The sequence below is a fragment of the Haliaeetus leucocephalus genome, unplaced genomic scaffold (genome assembly GCF_000737465.1).
Source record: "Haliaeetus leucocephalus isolate CR32 unplaced genomic scaffold, Haliaeetus_leucocephalus-4.0 Scaffold906, whole genome shotgun sequence".
Taxonomy (NCBI): domain Eukaryota; kingdom Metazoa; phylum Chordata; class Aves; order Accipitriformes; family Accipitridae; genus Haliaeetus; species Haliaeetus leucocephalus.
Window position 1 is genome coordinate 2,440,906 of NW_010973342.1, and position 15,265 is coordinate 2,456,170.

Below are 15,265 nucleotides of genomic sequence, written 5' to 3' on the forward strand. Positions count from 1 at the left end.
CTCATTCCTTTATTATTTTGAAGCCAATATTTTGGTATTTTTGGAAGCATAAGATTTATTGTGCCAGAAAAAGCAAGCAAGACAATAGTGCTTGTAGTCCTGAGATTGCCATTCTGTACAAGGGCAGTTTAAACCTTTTCTGGAGTATATGCCATACTGATTTGTTGTCTTAGTTGTATACATTTTTTAAAAACATTAACAGGAGAGAATGAAGATAATGATAATTACAGAAAGTGTTAGTTGGACTAGAAGACTGTATCCAAAGATATTAAGCTTTCTATATGGAATTACTACCTTACTGCTTCTAGTGATACAGCATGGAAGGACTTGTACACACTGCAAGCTAAGCATAGGTGTCAGGACCAGCCTTGTGCATGAGTTAAAATGCGAGGGCGTGCTCGGACACAAGCTTCATCAGGAATTGTGGCGCTCACATTGCAGCTTTGCTTGTGGAGTTTACTTTAGCACAGTTCTGGGTCCTTCTTTCTGTGATCTGGTCAGGAACCAACAGGAATGAGCACTATATAGCTTGGTCAGCATGCAGATAGTTTGAATTCATTTTTTTCCAAGAAAAACTAGCTATTTTGAGGCTGAGTTGCAGGTGGTAGTGTGGCAAGGAAAGTACAAATCTCCATGCTGGGCATAAAAGCTTCTTCACTCCACCTTGCGATGCAAGCAAAGGGACAGGGCAGCACATGACAGTCACATTCAATTTTAGGTTGGTGCCATGTCCTCTGCAGAAAACCTGCCAAATGAGTGTGTTACAGGAACCTTTGAATGCTGTATCTAGGCCACCAGCAGCATATTTGGAGTGTATATGGTAATAAATTAAACAGATACTGCCTGAAGAGTTTACCAAGAGACATAGGAATGAGAGATGGCATTTGTGAAGGTGTCATTTATAGAGGCTTTCCAATAAAAATGACATAGTTTCCTACTCTTGGGTGAAGTACGTAATTTAAAAAATAAAAGATCATAGCAAGGTTATGGGCTATTATCTTGCTCTTACTGACCTAGTCACACAGTTAATAGAAGTACCTTTGGCTTAATAGATGCTTTAGTGTGGGGTTTCAGTGGTGGACCATGGACCCTGAAGTACGTGCAACTCTCATTCAACAATGTACTTCAGTATGTGCCCCGTTTTAGATGTATGAAAGCTATGCAGAAATTAGTGCTACTGTGTATGTGCTTCAAGTACAAGTGCACATGCTTAAGTAACCTGTCAAATTAGAGCATCAACAAATGTTGTATTTATAGTTTTTCCCCCAAGACCAATCGCAGTAAAAGCTCAGTCCAGCTGTCACATCTGTGTAATTCATTAGAAATTTTGAATTTTTAACTTCAGCTTTAGTTAAAAAAGTGACTACGTAAAAATTGTACTGCTTTGTCCAATATTTTTCTTCCTCTGTATTCACATTATTGTAATTCTGTTTGCATAACTTGTTGCCATTTATCTCTGTAAGCGATTTACAGTCACTGTATCACAGTGATCAGTATTCTGTGGTGTCATCTACATCATCTGCTAAATATTCTAAATACATTTTGAATTCAGGGGTTTTATTTTTTTTAATTGTTTTTGAAGTGTAAGCCAAATACAGCCCAGCTGGGCTTTGAAAATCTGTTTTGTTTGTCGGCTATCAGTTGATAAAGGCACCTTTTTGAATGCAAACTGGACCCATTTGACCTGGAAAGACAATAAAAATGCATACTCACATTGGCATTTTTAGAACCACCCTATAACACGCTGGCCAACTGCAAAAGGTGAAGAAGTTGAAAATTCTCAGAAGAGTGAAATTCTCATTAAATTATGTGGGGAGAATTTCTTTGTTGCTGAAAGCCTGATATGAAGTTCACACAAGGAGACAGCTCAAGCTATTACTACGTTTGAGTCAAGGTATTATTCGGAGATGAGAAGGAAATGCAAATAATTGATCGGCATATTTTTCTGCATTAAAGTGAATTGCCTTTTTATCCTAAATGTTGCAGCAGGAGAAGAATGGTGAAGCAATGGAGAGATGTTATAAACTAGTTCTTTCTCCTGGGTCATTCTTCTGATATAACTATAGCAGTGATTTTTACATTTAGTATTTATAAAGGCATCCTCACTAAATAAAGAGATGTATTTATATGGACATGTTAAAATGAGTCATTACTAGTATTAATTCTTTTTTGGTTAGACTGGAGATTTTCTCATGTGGCCTCATGAACCTTGCACAAGGACAAAAATCTAAGGCAGTCATTTTGAGAAGAGATGAGGAGCGTGATCAATTTGGTGTGATTTGCAAGAGAAGCTATAGAATTTAACATTCACAGATTTGGTCAGGGAAGATTAATAGGATCTTGCAGTCCTTATCTCTTAGATGCTTTTGAGTTTCTTGTCCACAGAATTTTGATAGGTAAGGTATGTACAAAAGTGACATTTACACAAGAGAAATAAGGCTGTGTTGTCTGTTATAGAGAAAACGGTCTTCTGAATATATGTTGTTGTTTTTGTCTCTTAGATAATTCTTGTAAGTTCTTCCCATAATGACCGTGACCAAAGCCTTTTCATAAGCATGGATGAAGGAGCCACCTTCCAGAAACAACCCATTACTTTCTTTGTGGAAACTCTCCTTTTCCACCCGAAAGAAGAAGATAAAGTACTTGCATACACCAAGGAAGGCAAGGTAAAGCTTGAAGATACTGCATTTGCTTGAAATTTAGGAATTACTTTGTTAAGGAGATATAAAACAGTTCTGATATGCTGATTAGTGTTGGGTTTTATGAAATACCAGTTGCCCAGAAGCAAATCATAATGTGGTTTTGAGGTTTATTTAAAAGTTTATTGTCTTCATGTCCAAATCTTTGTTTTTACCGTAATTTCAATCCTGGCATTTTCAGCTGATATGGATATTGGTAATATTTATCCTCCTGCATAATATAGTTAAATAGTACCTCTGAAATGTGCTCCTCCCTAGAAAGTGACCATAAGCAATTGCTCTGTAATTTATAGTGTAGTAGAAAGTTAATGAAGCTGAAACAGTGCCTCCAAAGGCCGTTCATGGGATGTAAAATAAAGTAATATAACAAACTGCATAGTCGTACAGCAGAAGAGGATTTGGGGAATCAGTGAATCTGTAGAAATGCAGAATAATTCTCTCTCTTATGATGTATTTATACCACTTTCAGATTCAGGAGTTGTATCATGTTTGTAAATTTTGACCATCTTTCAGTTTTCTTCTGGTTAAATTATAAAGTCATTTTTCTGGATGGGTTAGGCTAAGCACTGATGTGTAAGTGTGTAAGTGTGTGGTTCATCTCTTTTTCACAAAGCCGCAACTACAGCTGTAAAGTCACTGTGATTCTGGTCCTGGTAGTCATCTTGACTCACTTCCATCATTACTCCTCTTTTAAACTGAAATTAGTAAACTCTAGTCCATTTTAATCCTTGTCAGACTTCACAGAAGGTGTACATTTAGGTGGTGAGATTAGTCAGAGAAAGTTGCACATGCTGCAGCCAAATAGTGCACTGATTTCAGTGATGTTCTATCAAGTCAACCTTTGGGATATTTTCTGGGATATATGTTAATAGCTGATCCCAAAACAATTCATGTTTACAGGCATGTGCAAATAAGGATAGAACTAGAATAAAAAACATATCAAACCAAACTCAGTCACAAATTACATTAAATATTTTACTTAGCAGCTTCAATTTGAAATCCTAACACAATTACAAGTATGTTGAATGCATGTTATGTAAACAAAATGCTTCAGGGAAGCCTGAAGTTATGACAAGCCTATGTTATGAAAACCTCTTTTTTCAGTTTGACTTTTGTTTCTGACAATAGATAGAATTCCTGAATTCTATATAGTTACAGAATGGCAGAATCTTTAAGTGCAAGAGTCCAAAGAAGTGTATTGAAGGAGTTAACCAGCCCACAACAAGTGGGTAGAAATATTTGCCAGGAGAGAGAAAGAGGCAGAAGCATAAAGTGAACCATTTGCTTTGTGTTTTGATGAATAATGCATCATAGGGAGATTTTTCAGGCATTTTATACTTGGATAATCTTCCAAAAGGAGCTATGCTATTATTTGCCACACCTAAAATGTGACTGGACAAAAAAAACATACAAAATATTCAGGAAAGAATAGTTGTGCAGGAGTAGCAGGAAGGGTTAGGTTATCTGATGGACTTTTCTCAGGCTTTCAATATGACACTAAAAAGAGTCAACCATAAAGACTTACTGGACAAGTCCTACATCTTTACCTAAAATGTGCAGGAATGAAGGATGCCTTTAACTATAACTGGGTCAGTAACCTGCTTACATTTTGTGTAAGGTCTGATATATTGGGCCTAGAAGGGAGAGGAAGATGAAGTGATGTTGGCAAAGGAGGAGTTGAAAATCAGAATTGCAACTTGACATAAGAAAAGGTCACTGTACTAAAATCAACGGTCTTGAGAGATAGCGTTGATCTGAATTTGGCCTAGGGAGATGGTATACTCTAGACTTTTGAGTTAAGTAGCTTTACCTTCACTGAAAGAAAGTAGTATCAGGATGTAACACAATCTAAAACTCAGGAGAAGCTGTTACCTCCTGTAACTCAAATGATTTCTTACAAAGGCACTTTTGAGAATATAAGGAATACAGGATCACTTCCTTCATAAATAGCAATCAGCAAGGCTTCTCTGTCTACTGGAGCATCACGGCCTTTCTCACAACTTCTGATGTGATTTAGGGCTTATTTTATATTACAAAATATGCGTTCTTTCATTCAGAACCCTAGATTTTGTTTAAATAAAGCTCTAGCCTCTAGCTGACACTATAAATGAATGCAAATCTAGTCAATATGGTTGGATTAATCTATTTACTGCCTCAAATCTATACTCTCTTTTTCTGGCTACCTCAGTTATAAGGAATAACAATCAGCTGTTCACTGAGGCTGTATAAATGCTTCTAGATTTTTTTAAAACTTGACAGGGATGCAGTAGATTTTATTTGTTCATTTGGAAGCTGAAAGGATGAAAAAATGGCAAAGCTGAGAAAAGCATTTTCAATTTTTTTTAAAAGTGATTCCACATCTTTATTACATGGGTGGTAATAAACAGAATTATAAGATCTATTAGATGTGTTTGCTGAAGCCAGAGATTTTACTTGTCCACTAATATAACTGTTTTTACCTCATATCTAGTCTCATGTAGTAGTTTTATCATATGTACTTGTTAAAAACCAAACACATATGGGTCATTTTTTTAATTAAAGGAAGTTAAATGTGTGCATAAGTTAGTTACACATTATTTTTTATTTATTTCAAATACTGCATCGGTCAAAAATTCCTCTTAGTTTGAATATGCCTTATTCGTCCTACTTCAGTCTCCCTTACAGTAAGACTGCAAAGGCTTCCCCCTACACTAAGTCAAACTGTTCATCCATAAGCTCCCAGACTTCAGTCTTAAATGTGCGTGAGGGGAGGTAGTTTGGGTTTGGTGGTAGGGGTTTGGGTTTGGTTTGGTCTTTTTTGGCACCTACTGCACAGGCATCACTGTTCTAATGACAAGAATCTTTTCTTATTTTCTTCTGAAATTCATCCGTGACAAAATTACATCCCTTTGTTCCTGTGCCAGTGTTGCCCCTTTTCCTAAATAGCTCTTCTCCCTCTTGCCAGGAACCTCTGATTTCTTGGCTTTCTTTGCAACTTGGACACCAGGGCTAGGGCAACACATTAAATGATCATCTCTTCCAGATTTATAGCAGTCTGCTGAGGCAGGTAACTAACTGAGCAGTGTCCACCCTTTTAGAAAGATGATCAAACCAATGGTTATCTTTTCTGTAATGACTGCGGTGACAAATGTTTGAAGAAATAAGAAGCTTAGGTTCTCCATCCTGCACAGTCTAGCCCATTCAAAGCCACACGCCTCCCTCCCAAGAGGTTGCTCTAAGCTATATGCTATAAAATACACTGGTTGCAGCAAACCCTAACCCACATAATAAAACTAAGATGAGAAAGTTAGCAGGCAAATCAGGAGCCTGGCTCTGCAGCCCTGTCATTAAGGCATTTAGCTCTGAGAGCGAAGACTTTTTGATCCCTGATTATTTCTGTCTAGGCACTGACTGGGTGAATGCTAAAGTAAGCAGTTTGAGCCCCAATTGTAGTTCCTTACCCGAACTGTGATCTGCCTTCCTTAATTTAGTATGCAGTGGAACAAAGCCCAGTCATTGTGAGGTGCAGAGTAAAGGGGAAATATTGTTTTATCTCTAATTCAGATTTTATTAAATTTACCCATAGAGTTTATGCTGAGATAAGTTACCTCAGCCTTTATCTTTACATATTAATATTGCTGGTTTTCTGTAGTAAAACATAATACATAATTGTGGGGGGGGGTTTCATTTGTCATTGAAACTGTCATTTTAAACAAAAACATTCCTTTATAGTCCTCATAAGACACTTTCCCCTAGAATAATGAGCAACTGAACTGGTGACTTATTCCCACAACAGAGAAGAACAGTTTTACTTGCCTTTTTTTCCCTATTTGAGATATTAAGAGAAACCCCATCATATGTAAATTGGATCAAATAAGAAATGCATGCAGACGGCAGGGGGCTTTAAATCTGCCTTTTTAGAAGTCTGATAGATATTTCCTTTTTTAACTGGAGGAAACACATTATGAAGGCAAATGCTGAAGGAGGGAGATTTTTGAGTAGTATTTTACATCCCACTTTATTCTGGGGGAAAACAGCTTTCATCTGCACTCTTGATATCCATCCATATCATTAGCATTTGGTTTTTTTACCAGGGGTGAACTGTTCAGAGGGAAAGTGGAGCTGGAGTGCTCCTCCTCCAGGCCATCTTCTGCCTCTCTGCTGAGTGACCATTTCTCACGGGTCACAAATTGCTATCCATGAAGGAAGCCCTTAAGTGCATCTCTCCTCATCAAATCTCTTAAGCATTTCTCTAATACCTTTTGGTCCTATTTTAGCAGAGTTTTAAATCCATTGACTTCCTGGCTTAAGTATTTTTGATGGCATTAAGGCCTGAAGCATAAAGGGAACATCTGTGCTTTTTTAGCCAATGAATGGGAAGAAGAAGAAAAATGTCCTTTTACCATTCCTCTTGTGTAACCATGCTGAGGTAAAAAAGAATCTGACCCAAAATCAACTGTGAATTGTTTTCATGGTAAACAAAAAGACATTGTCACTGAGTTTTGTTCATTATAGATTATATTTTAAAAGATTTTTTCTCTGAAAGTTTATTACTCTGAAAAACATTGTACAGAGTTCCTGGTAATGATTTTTTTTTTTTTTTAATTGGTGTGCAATCTGTCATTTTAATAGTGACATAGGACCTGTCTTTGAAGATGTACAACATTAACAGTCTCCTATCATCTAATTTTTTTTTCTCCTTTTTTTATTTTTTCTTTTGGAGGTTTATGTATCCATTGACTTGGGGAAAAAATGGATCCTTCTGCAGGAACGAGTTTCAAAAGATCATATTTTTTGGTAAGAAGTCCGTTATTTTCCAAATAAAAAATGAACAGAAAAAGTATTTCATTCTAATCAAGAAATATGTTTCCAGGGGTACTGATGGGGACAGTACGAGCCTTGGTGTCTTTTGCAGATTGAGTATGTCAGTGTTGCTGCGTCCACTATCGCAAATTCATACTCACACCAGTGATCATACTGTGTCAGCACATATAAGGGTTATAGGTCTGGATCTATGGAGCCCAAGATTTAAAGAGAGCTGTAATGTCCAATGAAATTGCTCTTTGTTCTACTGGTGAAATTGATCTTTAGAAAGGAGAGCAGTCTTTTTGCAATGAAAAATCTATAACATTTTTTTAGGAGAGGTTGAATCAGACCTATTAACTGGAGTCATATATAAACTTACACTATTAAGGAAACTGGTGAAAAAATATGACTTTATTGAGTACACATTTATCAAACGATTTCATTTTCAGCTCAAATATTTTGCAGTCTCTCAAAATGTTTAAGAAGTGATTTAAGCAAGTTGACAAAATGTTTGAAGAATAAGTCAATGCCTGTTTTATATACAAACAAAATTAATTTGAAAAGTGTATAACTTCTTTTACACCAAAATTAACCTTTTGATAGTGTTTTAATTAATCTCATATTTAAAAATTGTCAGTTTGCACACTCAACATTTACCTGATTTCTATTGAAAAAGCCAGAGAATTTACCCCTTCACATTTTACTTCAGTGTGTAAGTATGGACTGTGCATAACTAACTGAATCATTACCAATAAGTGGTATTTTTTATTATAGGATTAGTCGTAATGTGCTAGACACTTCCATTCCCTAAATGGCTTCTGATTTTAATTCTAGATGGTCTCTGATCTGTGTCAGTTGCATAAAGTGTAATTATCTATATGGCTATGAAGCCATATCTGGCTTTCAGCAATATTTTGTGGTTTGCTAGTGGTGTTGCCAGTATTGAAATGGATATACCTGATCCTGGTTGCAAGATTTGCGATGTGTTTGGCATTCATGCTGTGATCCTCCTCGTTCTTCAGGCAGTTGCTTTTCTCCTGAGTTGAAATGGCCATGCTCAGGTTGGGGGGGAGAAACAAACCCCCAGCCTGCTTAAACTGCTGGTGCAGAGGTTACAAAGCACGCAGAGCTGTTACGGTACCTACAGATACATTGGCCGCTGGCCCAAAACATAACTTGGCGAGTCTAAAAGTGTAGTGGCACGTGTGCTGCTGCTGAAGCTGAGCAGGGGGAGGTTGTGACACAGGGCAGGGGCTCATGGACAGGTTAAACCCTGTGTGAAGGAGCGGGGAGCACAAGGCATAACCTGCCCTGCTGCCCTGTTGGTGTAATTATCCCTGGACATATCAAGGGAGCTTTTTCACACTTCCAAGGGCCTCTTTTTCAGTCTGCAACCTACTTACTGTCCCTACTTTTAGAAAACCAGCCTGTGGCTGGTTTGTGGTAACACCCATCTGATTTACTCCAGTTTGTCTCAAGCTTTTCTGCTGAAATACTTGAGTCAGCCTGACTCTGCTTATTTGCCTCTGCAAAATATAGCCCTATTGAAGAAATTATTTCTTCACAGCAGCTGGAGTTTCATAGGCAATACACTTTACAGGTCTCTTAACTACCATGTGAAAGGGTATAATCATTTAGAAGTAACACAGTGGGTCAGAAATGTCATGTCTGCCTTAGAACCAATTTTTCCTTAGCAAGATTGTATAGGGTGTAAATCAGGAGGGCATGTGATTCTCTGTCTTTAATCAAAAAAAATTTTCAAATATATTAGGTCTGAAAACCATCAAAGTCACTAACAGGTAAGAAAGGACAGTGGAAGCCTCCCTCTTGCAGACTTGTTTAATGGCGTTTTTCTTATCTGAGTCTAGGTATATTTAGCACACTTAAATTATGAAAAAACATAGCATACCACTGAAGTATGTGTCAGTTTTGCTCTGACTCAAGCAATCTGTCAATGGTCTTTGTATGTAAGAATTAAAGCCAGAAAGTGCATGTTTAATATTAAGTCTGTATTTTGCTGTGTTTCAGAATCTTTATGTTTCCTTATATCATTCAGACACAATCAGGGAAGTGTCCTGGACCTTCGATAGGAATAACTCCTGTGTAGTACTTCAAAGTCATGGTTGTTCATAAATATCACATTCCTCTCAGACAAGAATAATAAATTCTAAGAGTCTGTACATTTATAACCATTAGAAATATTTTCTAGGTTTTTGTTTTCCCCTTTTCTGTATATAGACCATTCTGATTTCTTTCGAGAACTGTATCAGCCAGCAATAGTAAGGATTTGGGAGCAGACATTTAGTGCCTCATAAGTACCAAATGATCCTTCCCTTAAACATCCTTAGAAATAAAGAAATATAAATATATTTTACTTCTAATATCATATGGGACATTGCAGTATATAAAGAATCTGCTGCAAGTGGAGGGTTGGACATGACGGCTGTCCAGTGGGAGTTTGTCTGTCATTATGTGAAACTCTCCACTACTTTATGGCCTTCATCACCTGAGTTATCCAAATGCTAGATAGAAAGAAGTATTTGTGTAGTTTTCAACAGATGTAATAATATGGGCTTTGTCATACCTTGACTATTAGGACACTAAGTCCAGTATTGTTTTCTTGGCAATATAGAACATCTCATGTGTTAAAGATAGGTGAAATGAATTCAAACTAATTGTACATCTCACTATAAATGAGGGCATGTGTCTTGCTGATACTGGCTAGTTGTGCCAAGAACATGTCACTGGGCAGATCTTTAGCGGATGTTTCTTTGATTTCAGTCAAGTTTTGCCACTGAGGTTGATAATATAGCCTAAGATTTTTATTTCAGCCTGGTAACTACAAATATAATCAGTCATAATATTTTCCAGTGCTTTGTAAAAACAATTTTTTCCTGTGCCTCCAGCAGTAGTCAGATCTTCATGCATTTCCTGAAGAAGCATTTTTTTTTACTCAATAAAAATCTAAATGCAGTTAATTTAGTGGGATATCTTATGTATTTATATTAAGGGAAGGTCAGTAGGGACCACATATTTTAAACCATTTCTGTTCAGATCTTATACTGTAGGTTTATAAGCAATATATTAAAATAATCTTCTAGTCTTTATTTGCTTTTCAAGTGTTCTGGACCACCCCTTAAGTATCTTTGCAGATTTAATGTATGGAATTTGGTCTTTCATGACAGTGGAACTAATGGAAAGATTATTGGTATCAGTAGAAAGTGTATACTACCATCTCTGTTTTAGGAGCACAGAATATTTTCTTCCCCTCTGTGATATAGTGTGGCATTTTCTTGCCCCCTCCCAGCCATTTTCCCAATTTGTTTCATTTATTCTTTTGGAAAGGAAAGTTGACTAATCCTTCATAGCAGTTCATCTTCTCTTAGCATCTTAGGAAGCAAAACAGGCTTCCTAGAGAAGTGGTTGATGCCCCCAGCCTGTCAGTGTTTAAGAGGCATTTGGACAGTGCATTTCATAACATGCGTTGACTTTTGGTCAGCCCTGAAGTGATCAGGCAGTTGGACAAGATGATCGTGGTAGGTCCCTTCCAGCTGAAACTATTCTATTCTAAAAACAAAAGAGCTGTAAGGCTGCAGGTATATGTAAAGATGGTTGCAAAACAGGTGAATTCTAGAAATGTATTTATTTTTCTTCAATTGTTTTCTCATTTAAGTTGAAATGAAAAAATCAAAATATAGGAAAAAAAACTGTTCAGAAAATATGGAAATACTGAAAATAACTGCTCTGACATTGTTAAAAAGCTTTTTTTGATTTTCAAAGCAAAATCATGAAATGCAGATTTGAAATTAATAAAATGAAATACTAAGTCACACTGTAATTCAAAACAAAAAAATTCTTTTTGTATCAACATTTAGAAAATAAATCTTTTATTTCTCTATAAATACCAGTTAGGAAGATTCAAATCCCCCCCATTTTTCAATGTGAAAAGTTATAATTTTGGGCAAATTCTTGTGCTTTAAAATTAAGAAACTTTGATTACCATGCCAGTTTTACTGCTGCATATAAACTGCAACTGGCCATGCAGTATTGCCCCAATGTGATGATTTCTGTTTAAGGGATTTTACAGTACCCATCTTTTATAAGTACTTTTTCCAGTTCTTGATGTATTTATAAGAAAGAATGCAAAGAGATATGACCTATCCCAGCCAAACATTAAACACCCACACATCACATGGTATGTAATTGGTTTTATATATATATCAAGCCCATTAAAAAAAAAAAAATTATATTATGTGGTAATCCTTGAGAACAAGAAAGAGTAGTGCAGTTTGGGATTCCTCTGGCTCTGCTGCTATTCTTCTGTCCCCAAGGGTTATGCACCAGTTAAGTTCCTTTTGATTTCTCAAAATAGAGCTTAGTAATACATAAGCGAAGAATAGATTGTAAATCAGCTGTCTATACCAGCACAAATATAGCCCAGGACAGTAACTCATGAATCAGTAATTACCAGAGAATTAGGCCCGGCACATTTCCTTTATAACTCTGTCTAGAGCCTTAGAAATGTTTTATCCTTGACTCACTTGGATATGTGGTCCTATGCTATGGGTATCTGTTACTCTTATTTTTAGCTATAGGTTCTCCATTTTCATGAGAGGTGAGAACATAAAAATAAAAAATGACGAGTTTATTTGGGCAGAGCAGTTGTTCTCAGGGGACCAAACTTCTATTCTCATCATGAAATCCCATACGAGTAATCAATCACAGCCATACCCATTAATGTCAAGTGTAGCGGGTTTCTAGCTATTCAAGTGTCTGGTGAAAGAGGGGATTTCAGTGATGTTATGCCCTGAAGGAGAGAGAAATGCAAAGAGGATTTCATTGAGCCTTTAACACTGAAGTTCGTGTGAAAGGCTCTTGTGTGGGAAGCCAAGAATCTGTGTGGGCAGTCATTCTTACGTTTGACTTTTAATCACTTGGGATGGTATTTATTTCTATTTCTATCAGTGTGGTGATGTGTATCACTCTATTGGGTTTACGTGGCGAGGTTTAGTAGCAGGAGCATTCAGGGCTTCTGTGAGAAGAGACCAGGAGCTGTCCCCGTGTCGGACAGAGCCAGTTCCAGCTGGCTCCAAGGCAGACCCACCGCTGGCCAAAGCTGAGCCCTTCAGTGACGCTGGTGGTGCCTCTGTGACAGCATATTTAAGAAAGGGTAAAAAAGCTGCGCAACATCATCTGAGAGAGAGGAGTGAGAAAAACGTGAGAGCAACAGCCCTGCAGACCCCCAGGTCAGTGCAGAAGGAGGAGGAGGAGATGTTTCAGGTGCCAGAGCAGAGATTCCCCTGCAGCCCGTGGGGAAGACCACGGTGAGGCAGGCTGTCCCCCTGAGCCCACGGAGGTCCACGGGGGAGCAGATCTCCACCTGCAGCCCGGGGAGGACCCCACGCCGGAGCAGGTGGGTGCCCGAAGGAGGCTGTGACCCCGTGGGAAGCCCACGCTGGAGCAGGCTCCTGGCAGGACCTGTGGCCCTGTGGAGAGAGGAGCCCACGCTGGAGCAGGTTTTCTGGCAGGACTTGTGACCCCGTGGGGGACCCACGCTGGAGCAGTCTGTGCCTGAAGGACTGCAGTCCACAGAAAGGACCCATGCTGGAGCAGTTCGTGAAGAACTGCAGCCCGTGGGAAGGACTCACAGTGGAGAAGTTCGTGGAGGACTGTCTCCCGTGGGAGGGACCCCACGCTGGAGCAGGGGAAAAGTGAGGAGTCCTGTCCCTGAGGAGGAAAGAGCGGCAGAGACAACGTGTGATGAACTGACCCCAACCCCCATTCCCCGTCCCCCTGCACCGCTGGTGGGGAGGAGGCAGAGAAATCAGGAGTTGAAACTGAGCCTGGGAAGAAGGGAGGGGTGGGGAGAAGGTGTCTTTTTAGCTTGGTTTTTGTTTCTCACTACCCTACTCTGTTATTAATTGGTGATAAATTAAATTAATCTTCCCCAAGTCAAGTCTGTTTCACCTGTGATGGTAACTGGTGAGCAATCTCCCTGTCTTTATCTCAACCCACAAGCTTTTCATCTTATTTTTTCCCCCTGTGCTGTCATGTTAAGAAGGGGGAGTAATAGAGCGGCTTGCTGGGCACCTGGTGGCCAGCCAAGGTCAACCCACAGCAATGACAAACCACTCCAGCTCTGCTGTTTGGATAAAGGTGACAGGAAAAATGGTTTTGTTAAAAAGCATTTAAGCATAGGGAGTAAATAAGTAGCAGCAGACACTGGCTGTGGAGAGCATTGACTGAATCATTGAAGGTGCATCTTTCAAAGCAGATGCGAAGGCGTCAAGGCCTGAAACACAAATCAGTCATAATCAAATGTATTTTTAGCTTGTATGATTCAAATCATAGTTTTGTCTCCCTGAGTAACCGGGTTGCCAAGAGTCAATACCATTTGAAGCTACTCAGTGAAAACATTTGCATGCTTTTGACTTGCTTTCTAAGCATTGCCCTTAGCCAATTGCTAGAAATCAGTCACTATAAACTAGGAACTTGTTACCTTTTGGATAAACTTCATATTCAGAGATTATGAGAGGGGCTGATTGAGGAGACTGGCACATTTTCAAATGGCCTTTGATTGGAGGCTCTTGCACATCAGCAAGCAGGTTTGTTTTCATTTGGTTTTGTTTTCAGATGTCCTGTTTGAAGATGTCTCTTCATTAATATGCGCCCAAGGGAGCTGCATCAAAAATTTAATAATGAAAGGATCCATTGGAGATAGAGAAGATATATGTCCATAGCAGACTCCACTTGATTAGTGTTTGCAGTCAATGGCTCCCCTACAAAATGAGCCTGGACTGCTGGAAACAAAGAAGTGTTTCCTGCTTGAAGTAAAATACAAATCATGATTATCATAGCAGGGATTGATGCTTATGATTCACATTTTGAGATACATAGTGTTACATGTCAGTGGTGATTTTTGTTCATGTATATTACAAATACCAAATTTCAGGTGAGTATTGAAGTTTTTCTAATACTGCATTCAACTAGAGTGAGAAAATACTGGGGCAGTTTGTGAACAAGAGAGTTAGCTGAATAAAAGAGAAATTAGTATTAAAATAATGCCAAAGGTCTCATAATTGGAATTCTTAACAGAAAATTCTAAATTCTTAGAATTTTAGTGTGGTTATTTAAAAGTATAAAATACCTACTGGTTGTATCATGGAGTATACATTTATACACAGACCAAGGCCGATGCAGAGGGCTTTTTAGTCCCCTCCATTGCACCATTTTCATGCTGATGTAATGCTGTTAAGGTCAGTAGAATTACCTGGCAGAGCACTAATGCAGAGACGTGAAGAATTAGGTCATACAACAGCTAATCTTTCAGGAGAATGTCCCTAAAGTCTAAAAAAACCATATCCAGAAAAAAGGGCTCTAGTGTCCTTCAGGAGACCAAATTCAGGCCTGAATGGAAATAAAGGTGCCCTGATTTCCCTCTGCTTCTCATCGTGTTTTATTAGATGCAGCTTTATGACATGAATGAGGTTAGACCTGCAGAAAGGCTGCAGCAGGGCTGAGGCAATTGCACCTCTGCACCATCAAAAGGGGCTATCTTGCCACTTTTCTTCCACAGGATTGGTGCTGAACTGCTGGCATGATCCAGTGCTTTAAGAAATGGAAAACTAACCCCTCCAAAAAGTTCTAAAATTACAATCTGCAGGACTAGTTTTCCCAAGAGGCTCAACATGGTGTCAGACAAACACAAGGGAGATAATGGGAACTTGTGTTCACAGGAAAGGGAAGAAGCATATTGAGGCTGCCTATATTTACACCACCCT

General features: G+C 38.5%; 1 protein-coding gene across 1 annotated transcript in view; it reads left to right on the forward strand.

Moving 5' to 3' along the window:
- Positions 1–15,265, forward strand: part of SORCS2 (sortilin-related VPS10 domain containing receptor 2) — a 571,075-nt gene that overhangs the window by 457,276 nt on the left and 98,534 nt on the right. The window contains exons 6-7 of the mRNA XM_010583547.1: positions 2,502–2,666; positions 7,402–7,475. Coding sequence (XP_010581849.1) covers positions 2,502–2,666; positions 7,402–7,475 — 239 coding nt within the window. The remainder of the gene's footprint in view (positions 1–2,501; positions 2,667–7,401; positions 7,476–15,265) is intronic.